Source organism: Lepidochelys olivacea, assembly GCF_965140295.1.
Source record: "Lepidochelys olivacea isolate rLepOli2 genome assembly, chromosome: 1".
Lineage (NCBI taxonomy): Eukaryota > Metazoa > Chordata > Testudines > Cheloniidae > Lepidochelys > Lepidochelys olivacea.
Window position 1 is genome coordinate 256,540,140 of NC_140411.1, and position 16,991 is coordinate 256,557,130.

The following is a 16,991-nucleotide window of genomic DNA, read 5'->3' on the forward strand; positions in this document are numbered from 1 at the left end:
AACTGAGGAATGGACTAGAGAAGCCTAAAATAATTGTTAAAGATTGATTTTATAAATACAGATGTCAGGCATGCTGGAAATTCGTGGCTCCATTAAAGAATCAAATCTCTCTGTGATCTGAGAACAAGTGGTAGCTATCCCTCCTGGACAGTCTGAAGAGAAGAAAAATATCAAACAACAAAAAAGAAGGTTTCAATATTTAAAGAGTGAGCGTGGTGCCGCAGGAGTTATAAACTTGGTAGATTCCTGTGGGAGAGAAAACAGGAGTCCAAAGTCACTGAGCGCTACAGTTTTTAATGGGAGTTGTGTGGCTAGCCCCTCCTTATCCATTTGCTTTGAAAATGGCTCTCTCCTTGTCAAACTATGTGACAGACTTCAGGGAGGTAATGGCAGTGAATAGGAGTGAAGGAATCTACTCCAGACACTTTATATCCAGCAGATGCCTCTATCAACTTATTAACAGAAGCAGGAAATATTTTACTTTCATTCACATAATTGCAGGCAATAATCCGTCCTCCCTTGCATCACTCCAAGTAGGTTCTCCTCATTTGCAGTGATAACAAATAGAGGCTATGTTTAAAACAATCTGTTTGGATTTATTAATAAAAATAATATGAAATAATGAGGTTATTTGAGTGTTAAACATTTAAAGTTGCCTAGAATTACATTACAGCAGGTAATAATTCCTCTCCCCACTATCCACCTTATTCCTGAACTCCCCACCACCACCAAAATAATAGGAAGAACAAAACAGCTCCAAATGAGTGTTGACAACTGAGCCTGCATTGTTGTGAAGAAAAGTACCAAGCAGAGTACACATATTCAAACACCAGAAACCGCAAGAGAAGAAGTATTTAAAAATAAATGTCAGCTTTCCCCCAGTTTAGTTTACAAAAGAAGCATTAAAAATGGCATTAGAATACCTTTGAACTTGTGAAAGACGGCCCATAGCTCAGCAATGTCAGTGGCAAAGGTTATGTCTGTGTCGAGGACAATGACTCGCTCGAGACTGGAAGGGAGAGTCTTTGTCAGAACCAGCTTCATCAACCCATAAATCCCAGAGTAGTGTTTGTTGGGGATCCAGGATACTTCCGACTAACGGGAAAAAAGGAGTGGGGGAAGGAAGAGAAGGGGTGAAAAACAAGCTTCATTAGAGACATATTGTTTTATAGATACAAGTTTCCAAAATCTTCCTGACGCTAGTTCTTGCAATGGGGGAAGAACTACTATTGGGGGCCAGCTATAATAGAACCATATGGAGGCAGCCTTGAGCAGACATCTGAAATGCTGTTTTTAAACCAACATCAGAAATGTACTAAAGTTTCTAAAAGCTTGAATCAAAAAGTAAGTTCTTTGAGGCCCCAGCTTCACTGAATATACTTAAAATTAAACCAGCCTTTCCAACCTTGTTGAATCCTTTTACGAGAAAGTGTGTGTGTCTTGGTAAAATTAAAATACACTTTTAATCCAAAACCCCAAGTGTATTTTACATTGCTTTCATTTTCAGACCAAAGCGAAACAATTCTGTTTGCCATTCCCAGAAACTACCAACTCTGAGGAGACAGAACAAATGCTTTTCCATCTCTTTATATTTAGCGGGGTTTGGAGGTCTTATGTTGGTCAACAGGTCCACATTTCAAAATGTTGGTCACTTGGGAACAATGGGACAAGAAACTGGTATAACCCTTTACTCTGAAAGCTGACAAAGGCCTTCCTACCAAATGTCATCTCACTCCAGTTCTTATCACTCCTAACTGCTGTCATGTGGCATCATACAGAACTGGTCAAAAATGAGGAGGAAAAGGATGGAATTTCAAAAATTTTCAACAAAAATTTGAAACTTTTTGACCAAAAATGGGACAAAATTCAAAGCCTTTCCACAAAGTCTCAGGTAATTTTTTCAAAAGTACCTAAAGTGACTTAGGAACCAAAATCTCATTTTTAAAAGTGAAAGACACTCAGGTTCCTAAGGTCTGGTGTATACTTAAAATATTGGTTGACCTACTTACACCACGTGGAGGTGGTATGTGAAAAAATTCAACACCGGAACACCATAGTTCAAATGATTTAAGCACTGATACAGACCTGGCTAGGGTGACAGAAGAATACTTCTGTTGACCTAGTTACCATCTCTTGGGGGTACATTACCTGCATTGACAGAACAACTCTTTTCATCACTGTAGGAAGCATCTACACTGTTGTAGTCACCGTAGCGCTTATAGTGTAGACATAGTCAATGCATCTTTCAGGTTTTCAATAAGACATAGGTTCCTAAATGCCAAAAGCCACATTTGAAAATGGGACTTTGGCTCTTAAGTCACATGCTTTTGAAAATTTTACCTTAGTCTCATGTCTGATGTTCCTCCTGTCTAATGTCTTACAGAGCATTCACTAAGTCCTGAAGTCTTCACTCAGTTTTCACTCAAGCATGGCTCCCATTGCTTCAGTTAAAATTTTGACTGTGGGAGGCCTGGGCACGGATGGATTCAGAATTTGCCAGCATGCTAAGCGCTGAAGAAGTTAGCACCAGGCAGACATGTATAAAGCTCTCTCTGATTTCTAACAGTGATCAGGTTTATTTTATTGTTTCAGATCACTTCACTAGCACCTCTGAATTACTATCGGAGATATTTTTTGCATAGAAGAGCCAATTTCTCCTCCCCCTCGGAAAAACCTTTCCATTGCAAAACAAATGCCTGAACATGACTTGGAATTTGGATAAGTGGGAGAGGAAAGGCTAGGAATAGCTGCTTAGGCTGGACTGCTATAATGCATTTCTCTTCTAATATACAGTACAAGTTTGATTTACACTATAACTAGAGCTCTGCTGATATAAGATGACCTGCTCCATTCCCTTTAAAACAGAATATAGATGAAAGCTGTGCCCTATCAGTTTTCAGCACCACAGACAGACCTTTACACCCCTGTGCAGATGGCAGATACTGAAGCAACCTGTCCCATTAAAATTTTAGGCAGTAAGGTAAGAAATATCATCATATGGTCTCAAAACAAGTCCCAAAGTGAGTGAAATTTGAACAGTACTAAATGGAAATGAAGGTTTTTTTCTGAAGGGACCTCAGCCTAGCTTCTGTTTGTATGCATGAAACTTTATATGTGCAATCACTTGCATACACACTATTTTTTTAGCACTGTCACTTGCACACAGATGCAATCAAATGTACATGCACAAAACTCATTTGCTCTCACAAATAGGATTTACACGGTTATGCACTACCATTTGCACATGGAAGTGATAGTGCACAAAACACTCAGCGACGGATTCTGATCTTACCTTGGCATAAATCATCATAAGAAAAACTAGAGTAAGGGCCTTAGTGAGCAAGTCACTACAGATACACAAACACAAGCCATGTTGTAAAAAAACTGGCTTTAATAGTCCACTTCCTTACCTCATCTTTTCTCTCTTGCCATTGTCATATTGTGCATTACCAAGCTACAGTGCTTAGTAAAGAAATCTAGTTTCTTTCTTACCTAGACACACACATACAATAGGTAATTTTGTAGGTATATAAATGAACCTTAAGTGTTTTTCAGAATTATTGTTTTTTGTTTTTGTTTTTTTACCAGGAAGAGCTGTGTAGAACCAAGAGATTAATTGGGATTCCAACCCTAAAATCAGACTTATACTCAAAACGATTTGTTGGGCCAGTTCTCTCCTCTGTATGGTGTCATGGGGAATGGACCATCACATGATGCTGTTGGTAAAGGAATATCCCCAACCCCAAATTTGGATTTTATCCTGGGTCCTGTGCCTGAAGCACCTGCCCAATCTGAACATGGGAACCAGCTCTCCACCTATACTAGTGGGATAAAAGGGTTAATGCAATTTTAAAGATTCAGGCTTGCTTTCATGAACATAATATCATCTATTCCGATGTTATTAATTTTAGATAGTATGTCCCTAGTCTAATTAGTGAAAATGCAATATTGCACTACAGTACCTCATAATATGCTTATGCAAATAAGACTAATACGGCAGGGGGTCAGAGGATTCATATATACGCAGAGACAAGCAGGGAAGGAAAAAGGTGGTGAGAATCACAAGTGTCACCTTCCAGGAGCTGCTAATTTCTTTGCATTCAGGATTCCACCCAATTTCTAATATTGCTGTCATGTGTCAATGTAGGGATGAGACCCTTTGCCTGGTAATTCGTTCAGATTTGGCACTGAGAAATGACAGTCCCACAGCACTGAAACCTATGCCATTTCGAAGGATCACTGAAAATGACATGAGTATTCCTCAGTCCAAGTGGTCCCTCAGAGCTGGTTCGGCATTTTACATTTATCCATTAAACTGGATATCCACAAGTATGACTTGGCAATTAATGATAAAGCTTGTGGGTGCAATGTATTTTTCTGATGTAGAGTTCTCTATGCCACAAATAGGAGTCCTGGATATCTCCACCAATTCCTCGTATTCACCTTTAACAAGGTCACCAAACTGCTCCTAAAAACTGGATGAGATTCCCTCTGACACCATCAGAGCTATTTCTGGGATGAGCGGCATAATTTGCTCATGGCTTCACCATCCACGAGTAATGTGTCCATTCCAAATTTGTGCCAAGACCACCTCTTTATATTGCACAACACAATCATGTATTCTTTCTCTCTGTATGTTTTATATATTCACATGGAAAAAACATTAATTAGAACATAAAGGTTGCAAAGACAAGCACTTAAAAGTTAAGGACAGAATTAAAGTTAAGTAAGGTTTCCTGGCCACAGATTCTTGTAAAATTCTGCAACCTACAAGACATCCCCTACATTTCAGATAACGTGTGACAAAAATAGACTCTTTTATTTGTACAAATATTTTGCTGCAGATTACAAATCACCTTGACTTTTAACATCACAAAAAATGACCCAGTTACATTATGTTTGAGAATCATTTTACCTTACATGTAGTATCAGTCAGTTCCATAGCAACCAATATCCCCAGAAGATACAGAACAAGTAGGAAAGCAGGGGGACTGTAAAAGACGTGACTGAAAGGGAGGTGGTGATATATTCTGTAAATTATACAGTTACCAACTAAGAGGATGCTAGGAATTATAGAATCATAGAAATGTAAGACTGGAAGGTACCTTGAGAGGTCAACTGGTCCAGCCCCCTGCACAAAGGTAGGACCAATTATACCTAGACCATCTCTGACAAGTGTTTGTGTAACATATTCTTAAAAACCTTCAATTACAGGAATTCCACAACCTCCCTTGGAAAAAACAACGAGGAGTCCTTGTGGCACCTTAGAGACTAACGAATTTATTTGGGCATAAGCTTTCATGGGCTAAAACCCACTTCATCAGATGCATGGAGTGGAAAATACAGTAGCAGGTATATATACATAGTACATGACAAGATGGGAGTTGCCTTACCAAATGGGGGGTCAGTGCTAACGAGGCAATTCAATTAAAGTAGGCTATTTTCAACAGTAGAATACCAAGGGAGGAAAAATCTTTTTTGTAGTGGTAATGAGGGTGGCCCATTTCAAACAGTTGACAAGAAGGTGTGAGTAACAATAGAGGGAAATTAATACGTGTCTCTAAGGTGCCATAAGGACTCCTCATTGTTTTTGCTGATACAGACTAACACGGCTACCACTCTGAAACCTCCCTTGGAAACTTATTCCAGTACTTAACTATCCCTATTGTTGGAAAGTTATTCCTATTATTTAACCTAAACCTCCCTTGTTGCAGATTAAAACAATTACTACTATAATTACTACTATAACCTTCAGTGGACTTGGAGGACAAATGATTACCGTCCTCTTTATAACAGCCCTTAACATACTTGGAAGAATTATCAAGTCCACCCTCTTATTTTTGTAGCTCTCCTCTTGACTCTCTCCTATTTGTCCACATCTTTCTTAAAGTGTGAGACCCAGACCTGGAGATAGCACTCTAGTTGAGGACTCACTAGTGCCCAGTAGAATGGGACAATTATTTATTCAGTACCACTGTTAATACACTCCAGAAAGATAGTAGCCTTTTTAGCAACCGCATCACATTGTTGACTCATCTTCAATTTGTGATCCACCATAACCCCCAGATCTTTTTCAGCAGTATTACTACCTAGCCCGTATTCCCAATTTTGTAATTGGGAGTTTGATTTTTCCTTCCTAAGTGTAGTACTTTTCATTTGTCCTTATTGAATATCATCTTGTTGATTTCAGACCAATTCTCCAATACGTCAAGGTTGTTTTGAATTCTAATCCTGTCCTCCAAAGTGCTTATAATCCCTTCCATCTTTGAGTCATCTTTACATTTTATAAGCATATTCTGCACTCCATTATCCAAGTTGTTAATGAATATATTGAACTGTACGAGATACAAGACAGACTCTTGAGGAACCCCACTAGATAAGTCCCCCCACTTTGACAGCAAACCATTGATAATTAATCTTTGATTACATCTTTTAACCAGTTATGCATCCACTTTATAGTAATTTCATCCAGACCATATTTCCCTAATTTGTTTATGAGAATGATGTGTGGGACTGTGTGAAAATCCTTACTAAAACCAAGATATGGCTATCACCTCTGCACCTTTCCCCCCATCCTCTAGGTCAGTAATCCTGTCAAAGAAGGAAATTAGGTTAATTTGGTATGTTTGGCACTTGACAAATGCATACTGGCTATGATTTATAACCCTATTATCCTAGTGGCTTACAAACGGACTGTTAAATAATTTGTTCCAGTATTCTTCCAGGTTAGGCTGACTGTCTATAATTCCCCAGATCGTCTTTCTCCCTGCCCTCCTTCTAATGACAGGTCCTATGTCCTCCATGAATTCTCAAAGATAATGTTAGATGGGGTGGGATCTGAGTTATCCAGGAAAGAATTTTCTGTAGTATCTGGCTGGTGAATCTTGCCCATGTGCTCAGGGTTTAGCTGATCACCATATTTGGGGTCGGGAAGGAATTTTCCTCCAGGGCAGATTGGAAGAGGCCCTGGAGGTTTTTCGCCTTCCTCTGTAGCATGGGGCACGGGTCACTTGCTGGAGGATTCTCTGCTCCTTGAAGTCTTTAGACCACAATTTGAGGACTTCAATAGCTCAGACATAGGTGAGAGGTTTTTCGCAGGAGTGGGTGGGTGAAATTCTGTGGCCTGTGTTGTGCAGGAGGTCAGACTAGATGATCATAATGGTCCCTTCTGACCTTAGTATCTATGAATCTATGAATGGTTCTGAGATTGTTTCACATGGTTCTGTAAATACCCTAGGTTGCATTTCATCAGGCCCTGCAAACCTGAATACGTCTAACTTATCAAAATAGTCTGTAACCTGTTCTTTCCCTATTTGGACTTGCAGTTCTTGCTCACTGTTAATGTTAATTATATTAAGTATCTGGTCATAATTAACCTTTTTAGTGAAGACTGAAGCAAAATATACCTCAGCCTTCTTGATGTTGTCTGTTATTAGCTCTCCTTCCCCACTAAATAGTAGGTCTACATTTTCCTTCATTTATTATGTCCCTTCCCAGGTAAATTCGTTTTGTGCCTTAGCTTTTCTGATTTTGTGCCTACATGCTTGTGTTATCTCTTGTACTCATCTTTGTGCAATTTGACCATATTTCCACTATTTGTAGAATTCTTTTTTTTTATTTTCAGGTAATGAAAGAGCACCTGATGGAGCCATATTGACCTCTTACTATTCCTCTTAGCTTTCCTTTGCATCAGGATAGTTTGCAGTTCCACCTTTAATATGATTTTGTATAGAAACTGCGAGCTCTCCTGAACTCCTTTTTTTCCTAAGATTTTCTTCCCATGGGAGGTTACCTACCAGTTCTCTGAGTTTGTAAAAGTCGTCGTCTTCTTTTTTTTTTTTTTAAGTCCATTGTCTTTATTCTATTGCTCCCACTCCCTCCTTTCCTTAAAATCATCAAATCTATCATTTCATGATCGCTTTCAGCCAGATTGCCTTCAACCTTCAGAATGACAATCAAGGAAGGGCAGGAGCAATGTAAAAACAAGATTCTCCAGCAGTAGGAACAATGGTCAGTGTGTCTAGGTCTAGGAATATAGACCCACATTAGATCTGAGAGAACTATGGCTCTAAATTGAGTTTGGATATTAGCATGAGGAATAGGATGAAAGCATGTGACCAAATGGAAAAAAAATCATGAGAAAGGAGGATTGTTTGGGTTAAACTTGTAGTGACCCTTGAAATACCAGTGTTATCTTATTTAAGGTTTGGGTTGGGAAAACATGGCTAACTGGGTACCAGGTGCAGTAAATAATTAGTTATACACCTCTACCCCGATATTACGTGACCTGATAGAACACGAATTCGGATATAACGCGGTAAAGCAGCACTCTGGGGGGCGGGGCTGCGCGCTTCAGCGGATCAACATGTCTGGCTCCGACATGATGCTCTGAGTGGTGTGTAAAGGGTGCCGGGCCGGGGCCGAGGGGTTGGATAAGGGGCAGAGGATCTTGGGGGGCAGTCAGGGGACAGGGAGGGTTGGATGATTTGGAGGTTCTGGGAGCGGGGCAGTCGGGGGACAGGGGCATGGGAGTCCCGGGGGGGCTTGTCAGGGGGCGGGGGTGTGGATAGGGGTCGGGGCAGTCAGGAGACAGAGAGCAGGGGGGTTGGGTAGGGGGTGGGGTTCTGGGGGTGATTAGGGATGGGGGGGGTTTCTGGAGGGGGCGGTCAGGGGACAAGGAGCAGGTGGGCTTAGATAGGGGGTGGGGTCTTGCGAGGGGTGGTTGGGGCGGGGGTCTCTGGAGTGGGTGGTCAGGGGACAAGGAGCAGGTGGGCTTAGATAGGGGGTGGGGTCTTGTGAGGGGTGGTTGGGGCGGGGGTCTCTGGAGTGGGTGGTCAGGGGACAAGAAGCGGGGGGGTTGCATGGGTGGGGGGTTCTGAGGGGTCAGTCAGGGGTCAGAAAGTGACTATTAATAACGGAAATACTTGAGGCCAAAGCAAGTTCGATATAACGTGGTTTCACCTATAACGCAGTAAGATTTTTTGGCTCCCGAGGACCGCATTATATCGGGGTAGAGAAGTATAAACTTGTTTTGAAAAGAACTGCTTAATCCAGTAACTAGAGGAAAAATATGACAAACTGAGATAAGAAGAAAACCTTGAAGGGAACAAGGTTCAGCCCTAAAGTCACTCATCTAGGTTTAGCAAAGGTCCGATAAACAGCAGTGACATCACTTGTTTGTTATAGTGTATGAAAAGCAAGGTTGTTCATGGGTTTCTTTTTCAGAGCTTTCCCTTACACCTCTGGAATCACACTATGACAGGAAGGTGTCGCCAGGGCCTCTACCTGTTGTTAAGTATTTTGGCCAGTTCTTATAACTGTATTGTTGCTAGGGTATAGAATATAGGCATATATACTTGTATTTTGTTTGTAACCAACACCAAGTGGCCTTTGGGCTGGTAAAGGAGCGATGAATTGGGGTAAACATGAATAAAATTATTAGGAAAATTATTTCCAATACAGTGCTAGTGTAAACTGCTGCCTCAAAAGCATGTTTAACCACGTTGAGACCATATCTGAAAAAAGAAGGTGGATGAAACATCATGCCAACAGACATCCTGTCTCCCCCACTGCTCCCACTGTTGCAAAATGTTAAGCAAATAAGCCTAATGTAGACCACAAGGCCTCAGAATAAAATAAGCCCCATTTGCAAATCTGCAGGGTCCTCTCTGTTAATTCAGGACAGCTGCTATTTCAGAGAGAGTCACACACATGGAGCTGTCACATTTTTTCTTCCACAAAGATGCTTGAGTCTGGTTTTGTACACTCTAGATCAACATTCACAATAGCTCTCCCAAAGCTAAACCTTGTGCTGTGCCAGCTCAGAGAACTATAGCAATCATTTTAAAAAATGGTTACTCTCCCACCTCACCCCCTCAAAGATAGCTGACAGAAGAGATTCCCTGCGGATTTTTCCTCATGGATATTGATTACCCTCTAGTTCTAAATGAAGTATCTAAATGAGCATGAGAGGCAGGAACCACATAGCCCTAGTAATCTGCAGATATTCTGCACTCATTAAGGAAAGCACCTGCTTAAGTCCCACTGGGTTCAATGAAACTTAAACACATGCTTACACACCCTTCTCAAGAGGGATGCTTTCCTGAATCAGGGTGTTTAAGCAGGATTGTAAATGCTACTTTTGAGGCGCTTGGATAGGGCCGAGCTATGAGGGGAGGAGCCAAATTGAGGGTCACAAAGCAGCCTCTGACTGGCTTTCCAGTAAGAGAGGAAAGAGGGGACCTGATGCAGTAGGGGAGGGAAGAGCTCTCTAGTCAATGGGGGGGGGGGATGGGACGAGAGAAGCAGCAGAGAACCAGAAAAAGCTCCTCCCCCTTCTAGAACATTCTTTCTTCTGCTGCTGTGAAGGCCAAGGGAGGACTGGGAATAGCTCCCTAGTTGAAAAGCTCCCAACAGGCCCTGATACAGGTGGCTGGGAACAGAATAAATTGGGGACACTACCCACATCTTGACTACCAGAGGAATGGGGGCACTGACCAAGGGGAGAGGACAAAGAAAATAAGGGCAGGTCCCAGTTAGAGAGGGTTACAGTGTTATTGTGGATTAGGATAGAGGTCCCAACTAAGAAAGGAAAAAAGGGCAGGTTGTAGGTACACTGTGAAATTGTCTAGCAGCATGGGACCCAATTTAAAAACTGTTTGAAGGCCCATCCAAATATCAGTATACTCCTGATTGTAAGTGTTTAAAACTTCCCAGTGCTAAGGGTCATGAATTCTTCTGGATCCCTCTTACATATTAAGAGAGTGCGTCAACTGTGATCTCACAATACTAGCTTCTCACTTCTCCCCTTTGGTATATCGCTATCTATATAAAGAAAACAGAGCAGTTTTCACACAGTAAGGTAAAACATGAAAAGACAGACTTTATTTATGAAGTCTAACACTAGTGTTGGTTTCGATGTAAGCGTCCTAGGGAAAGGAAATTGAACTAGGATTTGAAGAACAAGAAGACGAGAATTACTGTACAAGCTAACACTCAAGAACACATAGGAATGTCAAACCAAAATTATGCTGAGCTGCACAGATTTCTCTTGGAGCGTTGGAGATGTAGCTTCAGCTGCCAAACCTGCAACCTGTTCTGTTATTTATTACCGGGTAAAGAGGGGGATATAACTGTGCCCGCAAGCAAAGCACTCACCTCTTCAGCCAACTGACCAGATGAGCCTGTGATGTTGATTCCTCTCCAAGCAATGCCTCTGCCCAAATAACCATAGCCAATTGCTATTTCCCTTGGGAGAACTTCTAGAATATGCAGTCTGTGTCTAGAATCCTGTGTATCCTTTGAGTTTCCTTGGCAACCAGAATGTAGCCCATATAGCAGGCTCTGGCACATGTCCATTAAACTTCACACAGTAAACTACAATATTTTAAAATGTTATTTAATGTAAATTCTTCCCTACGTCACTTATAAAGGGGCTATGCTAGAGTATCTATGGCAGTACACAAAGAGCTTCCTGTGTACTGTTACAAAGCTTGAAAGTTTTGGCCAATGGAGAGTTTTCAATGCTTGCTCAGCCCTCAACACTTTATACTAGAAAAATGAATTTGATCTTCATTTATTTTCTCAGTGTATTCTGTGAGTAAGGCTACGAGTCAGTCATGGATTCTGTGATTTTAGGTGACCTCCACAAATTCAGCCCCGTGGTGCTGGGGCTTGGGCTTCAACAAATCCATGAATTATTGTTTATTGTCCATATCCTGCCTGTGACTTTTAATATAAATACCCATGACAAAATCTTAGCCTTAACCGTAAGCCAAGAGCATTTCTAGGTGCATGAATAATACAATTTTAAATCTCTCTCAGTAAATAAAAAGCCAATGTCACCAAAAAATTTCCCAGCCCCCAAAAAGTGGAAAATAATAAAAAAAAAAGCTCTCAAATTTCTTCCTCTGAAGAAAAAGACCGACTATAAAAACTTTGCAACATGGCTGAAGGTCAAACTCAGGCTCCGACAGGCTGCAGTGGAAAACAAATTCTAGAACTCTCCACTGAATATGCCCTGCCCTAGCAGCACTACGCCTAAGGACTGTCAGATCAAGTATCACAGATAATCTCAACTGCCAGATTGGGATGTAAGGAAGGAACTGATCCCCATTCAGGACACGCTGATCAAGATTTTCAAAAATGGGAGTGTGAATTGAAGCTCCTGAGTCCATTTGTAGGCACCTAATAAGTAAATGGCCTGAATTTCAAAAGTGCCAAGTGTCCAGCAACTCCCGTTGACTTCAACAGATGTTCAGTGTTTTTGAAATTCAGGCTACTTACTTAGATGCTTATACATAGATATAAAAGCCTAACTTTACATACTTGTTTTTGAAAATCGTGGCCACTGATCACAAGACTCAAAGGGTTTTGTTTTTTTTTTTATGAGTAAAAACCACTATCATGAATTGCACTCAGAAATGAACTGCACTGCACTCGATGGAGCAGAGGTGCCACTCAAAGTGACAAGTGTTGCTAAGTAAACAAACACGCACATTCTTTGCCAGCTGAAGTAGCCCATGAAGAGTAACTCCATCTACATATGCCTTAGGAAATGCTACTGGAAATTCTGATGAGAGTCAAACTATTACAGTAGAGTAGTTCCATTAAACAAAACTACATTTGCTCAGTCTGACAGATATCTTGCTGCAGAAAGTAGATAATTGTGTCCACACCTGTTTGGATTACACTATTGATAGCTCTGTTGCTGCTGTGCACAGAAATATATATATTTACCAATTGGGGCTCTGGCAGCCAACCTGTATTTAGCACAGGGCTGTTAGAGCTGTGGTTATCACACTGCTATTAAATTGGAGGAAAATACTGTTTGGTTTTTAGTGATCATCAATTTACTCAGCGGGGTCGGAAAACAACTTGAAATAGCAACACAAAGCTTAAAATGAAGGACGGGGGGTGGGGGGGGAACAAAATCTAATGGTTAACCCTGGATGAGGATGTTTCTTTATGTAATTAACAGAGAAAGCTGGGCCATTTTCCTAATCACAGTGTTTTTAAATTCACATAGGGAGAAGCAGTTCGTTCTGCATTGAATTTTTCCCATGCCCCTCCTCAGACCCATGAAAACATACCTTGTACTCGTGGTACTAATACAGATCAAGGCTGGCTCCACAACAGTCTCTCCTTCCCTACCACAACAGCCCTCTGAGGTGGGGATTTGTTTTTTTGGGGAGAGAGTGGGGGTGGTGGACGGCTGATCTGACTCCCACTATAAAACTCCTATTTCCTTCAAGGGGAGAAGGAATCAAGAACAAGACCGTTGTCAAAACTGGGTTAATTTAGTATTTGTTAATAGACAAGGTTTGGAGTGGGAAGGTGAGAATTCGGTATGAGTGAAATTCATGCCTGTCTTTTCAAGTAAATTTAAAAATATGTTAAAAACCAGGAAAAGAAAAACCCGCTGAGAGATCAAATTCTGTATGAGTGAAGAGCAAAGAATGAAAAATATGATTATTGCTAATAACAATTTCACCAGGACAAGTGCCAGTATGACTCTCTTTGCAAGTCACCTCTGAAAATGCAGTGCCTTTGCTTAGTCCTTGTAGTATATTCAGCAAACATTAACAAAAGGTCATGTTTTAATTTTAAATCCTATAACTTTAACCTTGAATCTGTTTTTCCCCCCTGGATGATTCACAGGCAGCGATTATATTGATATTCCCCCCCATAACAGGTCCTTACTATTTATATGAATGGTTGTCAAGGAAACTAGGTGCCGAGGAAAGCTGTATAACTTGTCTAGATTTAGAATTTCTTGTGCATGAGAGCCCCATACAAAAACAGAAAAATAAATGTCCCTGAAAAACAACCTCAGGAATATCTGGCTTTCTGCAATTTTATTATTTTATAATTACTTTATTTTATTTATGTTGGGTTTTTTGTTATGACTCAGCATAAAGTTTGGTGACCTTAACAGAATTCTGACTTATCTCCTGCTTTGGGAACAGATAATATCTCCCATACACATATGCAACAAATCTGGATGTAACTAGTGATAGGCAAAACATTGGGATAAAAGTGGATGATTATCTGAATCTTTGGGGGATGGGTAATGTAGATAAACTGCAGATACCATACAGCAAGATACAACTGGAAATATTATTAGTAGTGTTTAATAGTATTAAATAACCAACAGCACTATGCAGCAAACAGAAATAAATAACTGCAAATTAATTCTCAGCTATTTGCAACATAAGGCAGCCTTACTGAAGTCTGGTTTTCCCTCATCTCCAAATCTTTCCCCAGTACACAGAAATCAGATAAGCGAGGAAGAAAACTTGACTCAAGAATAGCTTTTCAGCACTGGCTTCTTTAGTAACAATATAAAGCAGGTCTACAGTGGGCCATGGGAAAGTATGTACCCAACTTGCTTTAAATGTGCATAAAATTGCATATGGTCACCATAAAATAAAACAGTTTTTTTCCCCTTTCCCCATCTGCAGTAGGGAGATAGCAGGCCCCACAGCATCTTCAGAGGGTTGGTAACAATGTTCTAATCTCCCTCATGTCTTCTACAGGAGCCATCTCCTTCCTCTCAGGTCTCCATCCTGCTTTCTACTTCTACTTCCTAATTTCCTCCCTCCAAACCTAAAAGTCCCTATCTGGTTCTCTCCCCTTCTACCTCTCACTTGCTTTCTTTCGGTCTCTCTCCCACCCCCTGAGGTTCTTATCTCCCAGAGATCTCTTGCTCTGTCCAAAGCTTGAGTAACCCCTTTGTTCTTCTCTACTTCTCAGTGGAAGATCACTAATGCCCAAGTTTGGGGAGATGGAAAGGAGCGGCTAGTCACTTTTATCTGGTGCTGTACTACTACTACTTCCTGACCGCTCAGTCCCAACATGACGAGACAGTCGGCTGGAGATGGAGGAGGTAAGAATTGTAGCGAGTATCCCGAGAGGCCAGACAGAGCAGTGTGATTTGCCAACCTCCCTCTCCTAGTTGTCCGGGCATATCTGAGCATGTGGCTGTATTTTAAAGAAGCCTTATTGAGAGCGCAGGAACAAACCATCCTGATGTGCAGAAAGAATAGCAAATATGGCAGGCGACCAGCTTGGCTCAACAGAGAAACCTTCGGTGAGCTTTAACAAAAAAAGGAAGCTTACAAGAAATGAAAATTTGGACAGATGACTAGGGAGGAGTATAAAAATATTGCTCGAGCATGCAGGGGTGTAATCAGGAAGGCCAAAGCACAATTGGGAGTTGCAGCTGGCAAGGGATGTGAAGAGTAACAAGAAAGGTTTCTACAGGTATGTTTGCAACAAGAAGGTGGTCAGGGAAAGTGTGGGACCCTTACTAAAGGGGGGAGGCAACCTAATGACAGATGATGTGGAAAAAGCTGAAGTACTCAATGCTATTTTTGCTTCGGTCTTCACAGACAAGGTCAGCTCCCAAATTGCTGAACTGGGCAGCACAGTATAGGGAAGAGGTGAGCACCCATCAGTGATGAAAGAACAGGTTAACGACTATTTAGAAAAGCTGGACATGCACAAGTCCCTGGGGCCGGATGCAATGCACCCAAGGGTGCTGAGGGAATTGGCTGATGTGATTGCAGAGCCATTGGCCATTATCTTTGAAAACTCGTGGTGATCGGGGGAGGTCCCGGACGAATGGAAAAAGGCAAATACAGTGCCCATCTTTAAAAAAGGGAAGAAGGAGAATCCGGGAACTACAGATCTCTCAGCCTCACCACAGTCCCCAGAAAAATCATGGAGCAGGTCCTCAAGAAATCCATTTTGAAGCACTTGGAGGAGAGGAAGGTGACTGGGAAAAGTCAATATGGATTCACCAAGGGCAAGTCATGCCTGACCAACCTGATTGCCTTCTATGGTGAGATAACTGGCTCTGTGGATATGGGGAAAGCGGTGGATGTGATATACCTTGATTTTAGCAAAGCTTTTCATATGGTCTCCCACAGTATTCTTGCCAGCAAGTTAAAGTAGTATTAAGGTGGACAGAAAGCTAGCTAGATCGCTGGGCTCAATGGGTAGTGATCAACGGCTCGATGTCTAGTTGGCAGCCGGTATCAAGCAGAGTGCCCCAGGGGTCAGTCCTGGGGCCAGTTTTGTTCAACATCTTCATTCATGATCTAGATGATGGGATGGATTACACCCTCAGCAACTTCGTGGATGACACTAAGTTGGGGGAAGAGGTAGATACGCTAGAGGGTAGGGTTAGGATCCAGACTGACCTACACAATAGGAGGATTAGGCCAAAAGAAATCTGATGAGGTTCAACAAGGACAAGTGCAGAGTCCTGCATTTGGGATAGAAGAATCCCATGCACTGCTACAGGCTGGGGACTGACTGGCTAAGCGGCAGCTTTGCAGAAAAGTACCTGGGAATTACACAGTGGACAAGAAGCTGGATATAAGTCAACAGTATGCCCTTGTTGCCAAGAAGGCTAATGGCACATTGCTCCTACTAATGCAGCCCACTGCCAGCAGATCAAGGGAAGTGATTATTCCCCTCTATTTGGCACTGGTGAGGCCAAATCTGGAATATTGCATACAGTTTTGGGTCCCCCACTACAGAAAGGATGTGGACAAATTGGAGTGTCCAGGGGAGGGCAACAAAAATGATTAGGGGGCTGGGGCACATGACTTATGAGGAGAAACTGAGGGAATTGGGGATATTTAGTCTGCAGAAGAGAAGAGTGAGGGGGGTATTTGATAGCAGCCTTCAACTACCTAAAGGGGGGGCTTTCCAAAGAGGATGGAGCTCGGCTGTTCTCAGGGGTGGCAGATGACAGAATGAGGAGCAATGGTCTTAAGTTGCAGTGGGGGAGAGCTAGGATGGATATTAGGAAAAACTATTTCACTAGGAGGGTGGTGAAGCACTGGAATGGGTTACCTAGGGAGATGGTGGAATCTCCATCCTTTGAGGTTTTTAAGGCCTGGTCTGACAAAGCCCTGGCTGGGATGATTTAGTTGGGGTTGGTCCTGCTTTGAGCAGGGGGTTGGTCTGGATGACCTCCT

The 16,991-nt window shown here is 41.8% G+C and overlaps 1 protein-coding gene across 2 annotated transcripts in view; it reads right to left on the minus strand.

The window, feature by feature from the left end:
- LARGE1 (LARGE xylosyl- and glucuronyltransferase 1) overlaps positions 1–16,991 on the minus strand; it is a 361,133-nt gene that overhangs the window by 148,074 nt on the left and 196,068 nt on the right. For both annotated transcript variants that reach the window (XM_084627513.1, XM_084627512.1), the window contains exon 6: positions 924–1,095. In XM_084627513.1, coding sequence (XP_084483639.1) covers positions 924–1,095 — 172 coding nt within the window. The remainder of the gene's footprint in view (positions 1–923; positions 1,096–16,991) is intronic.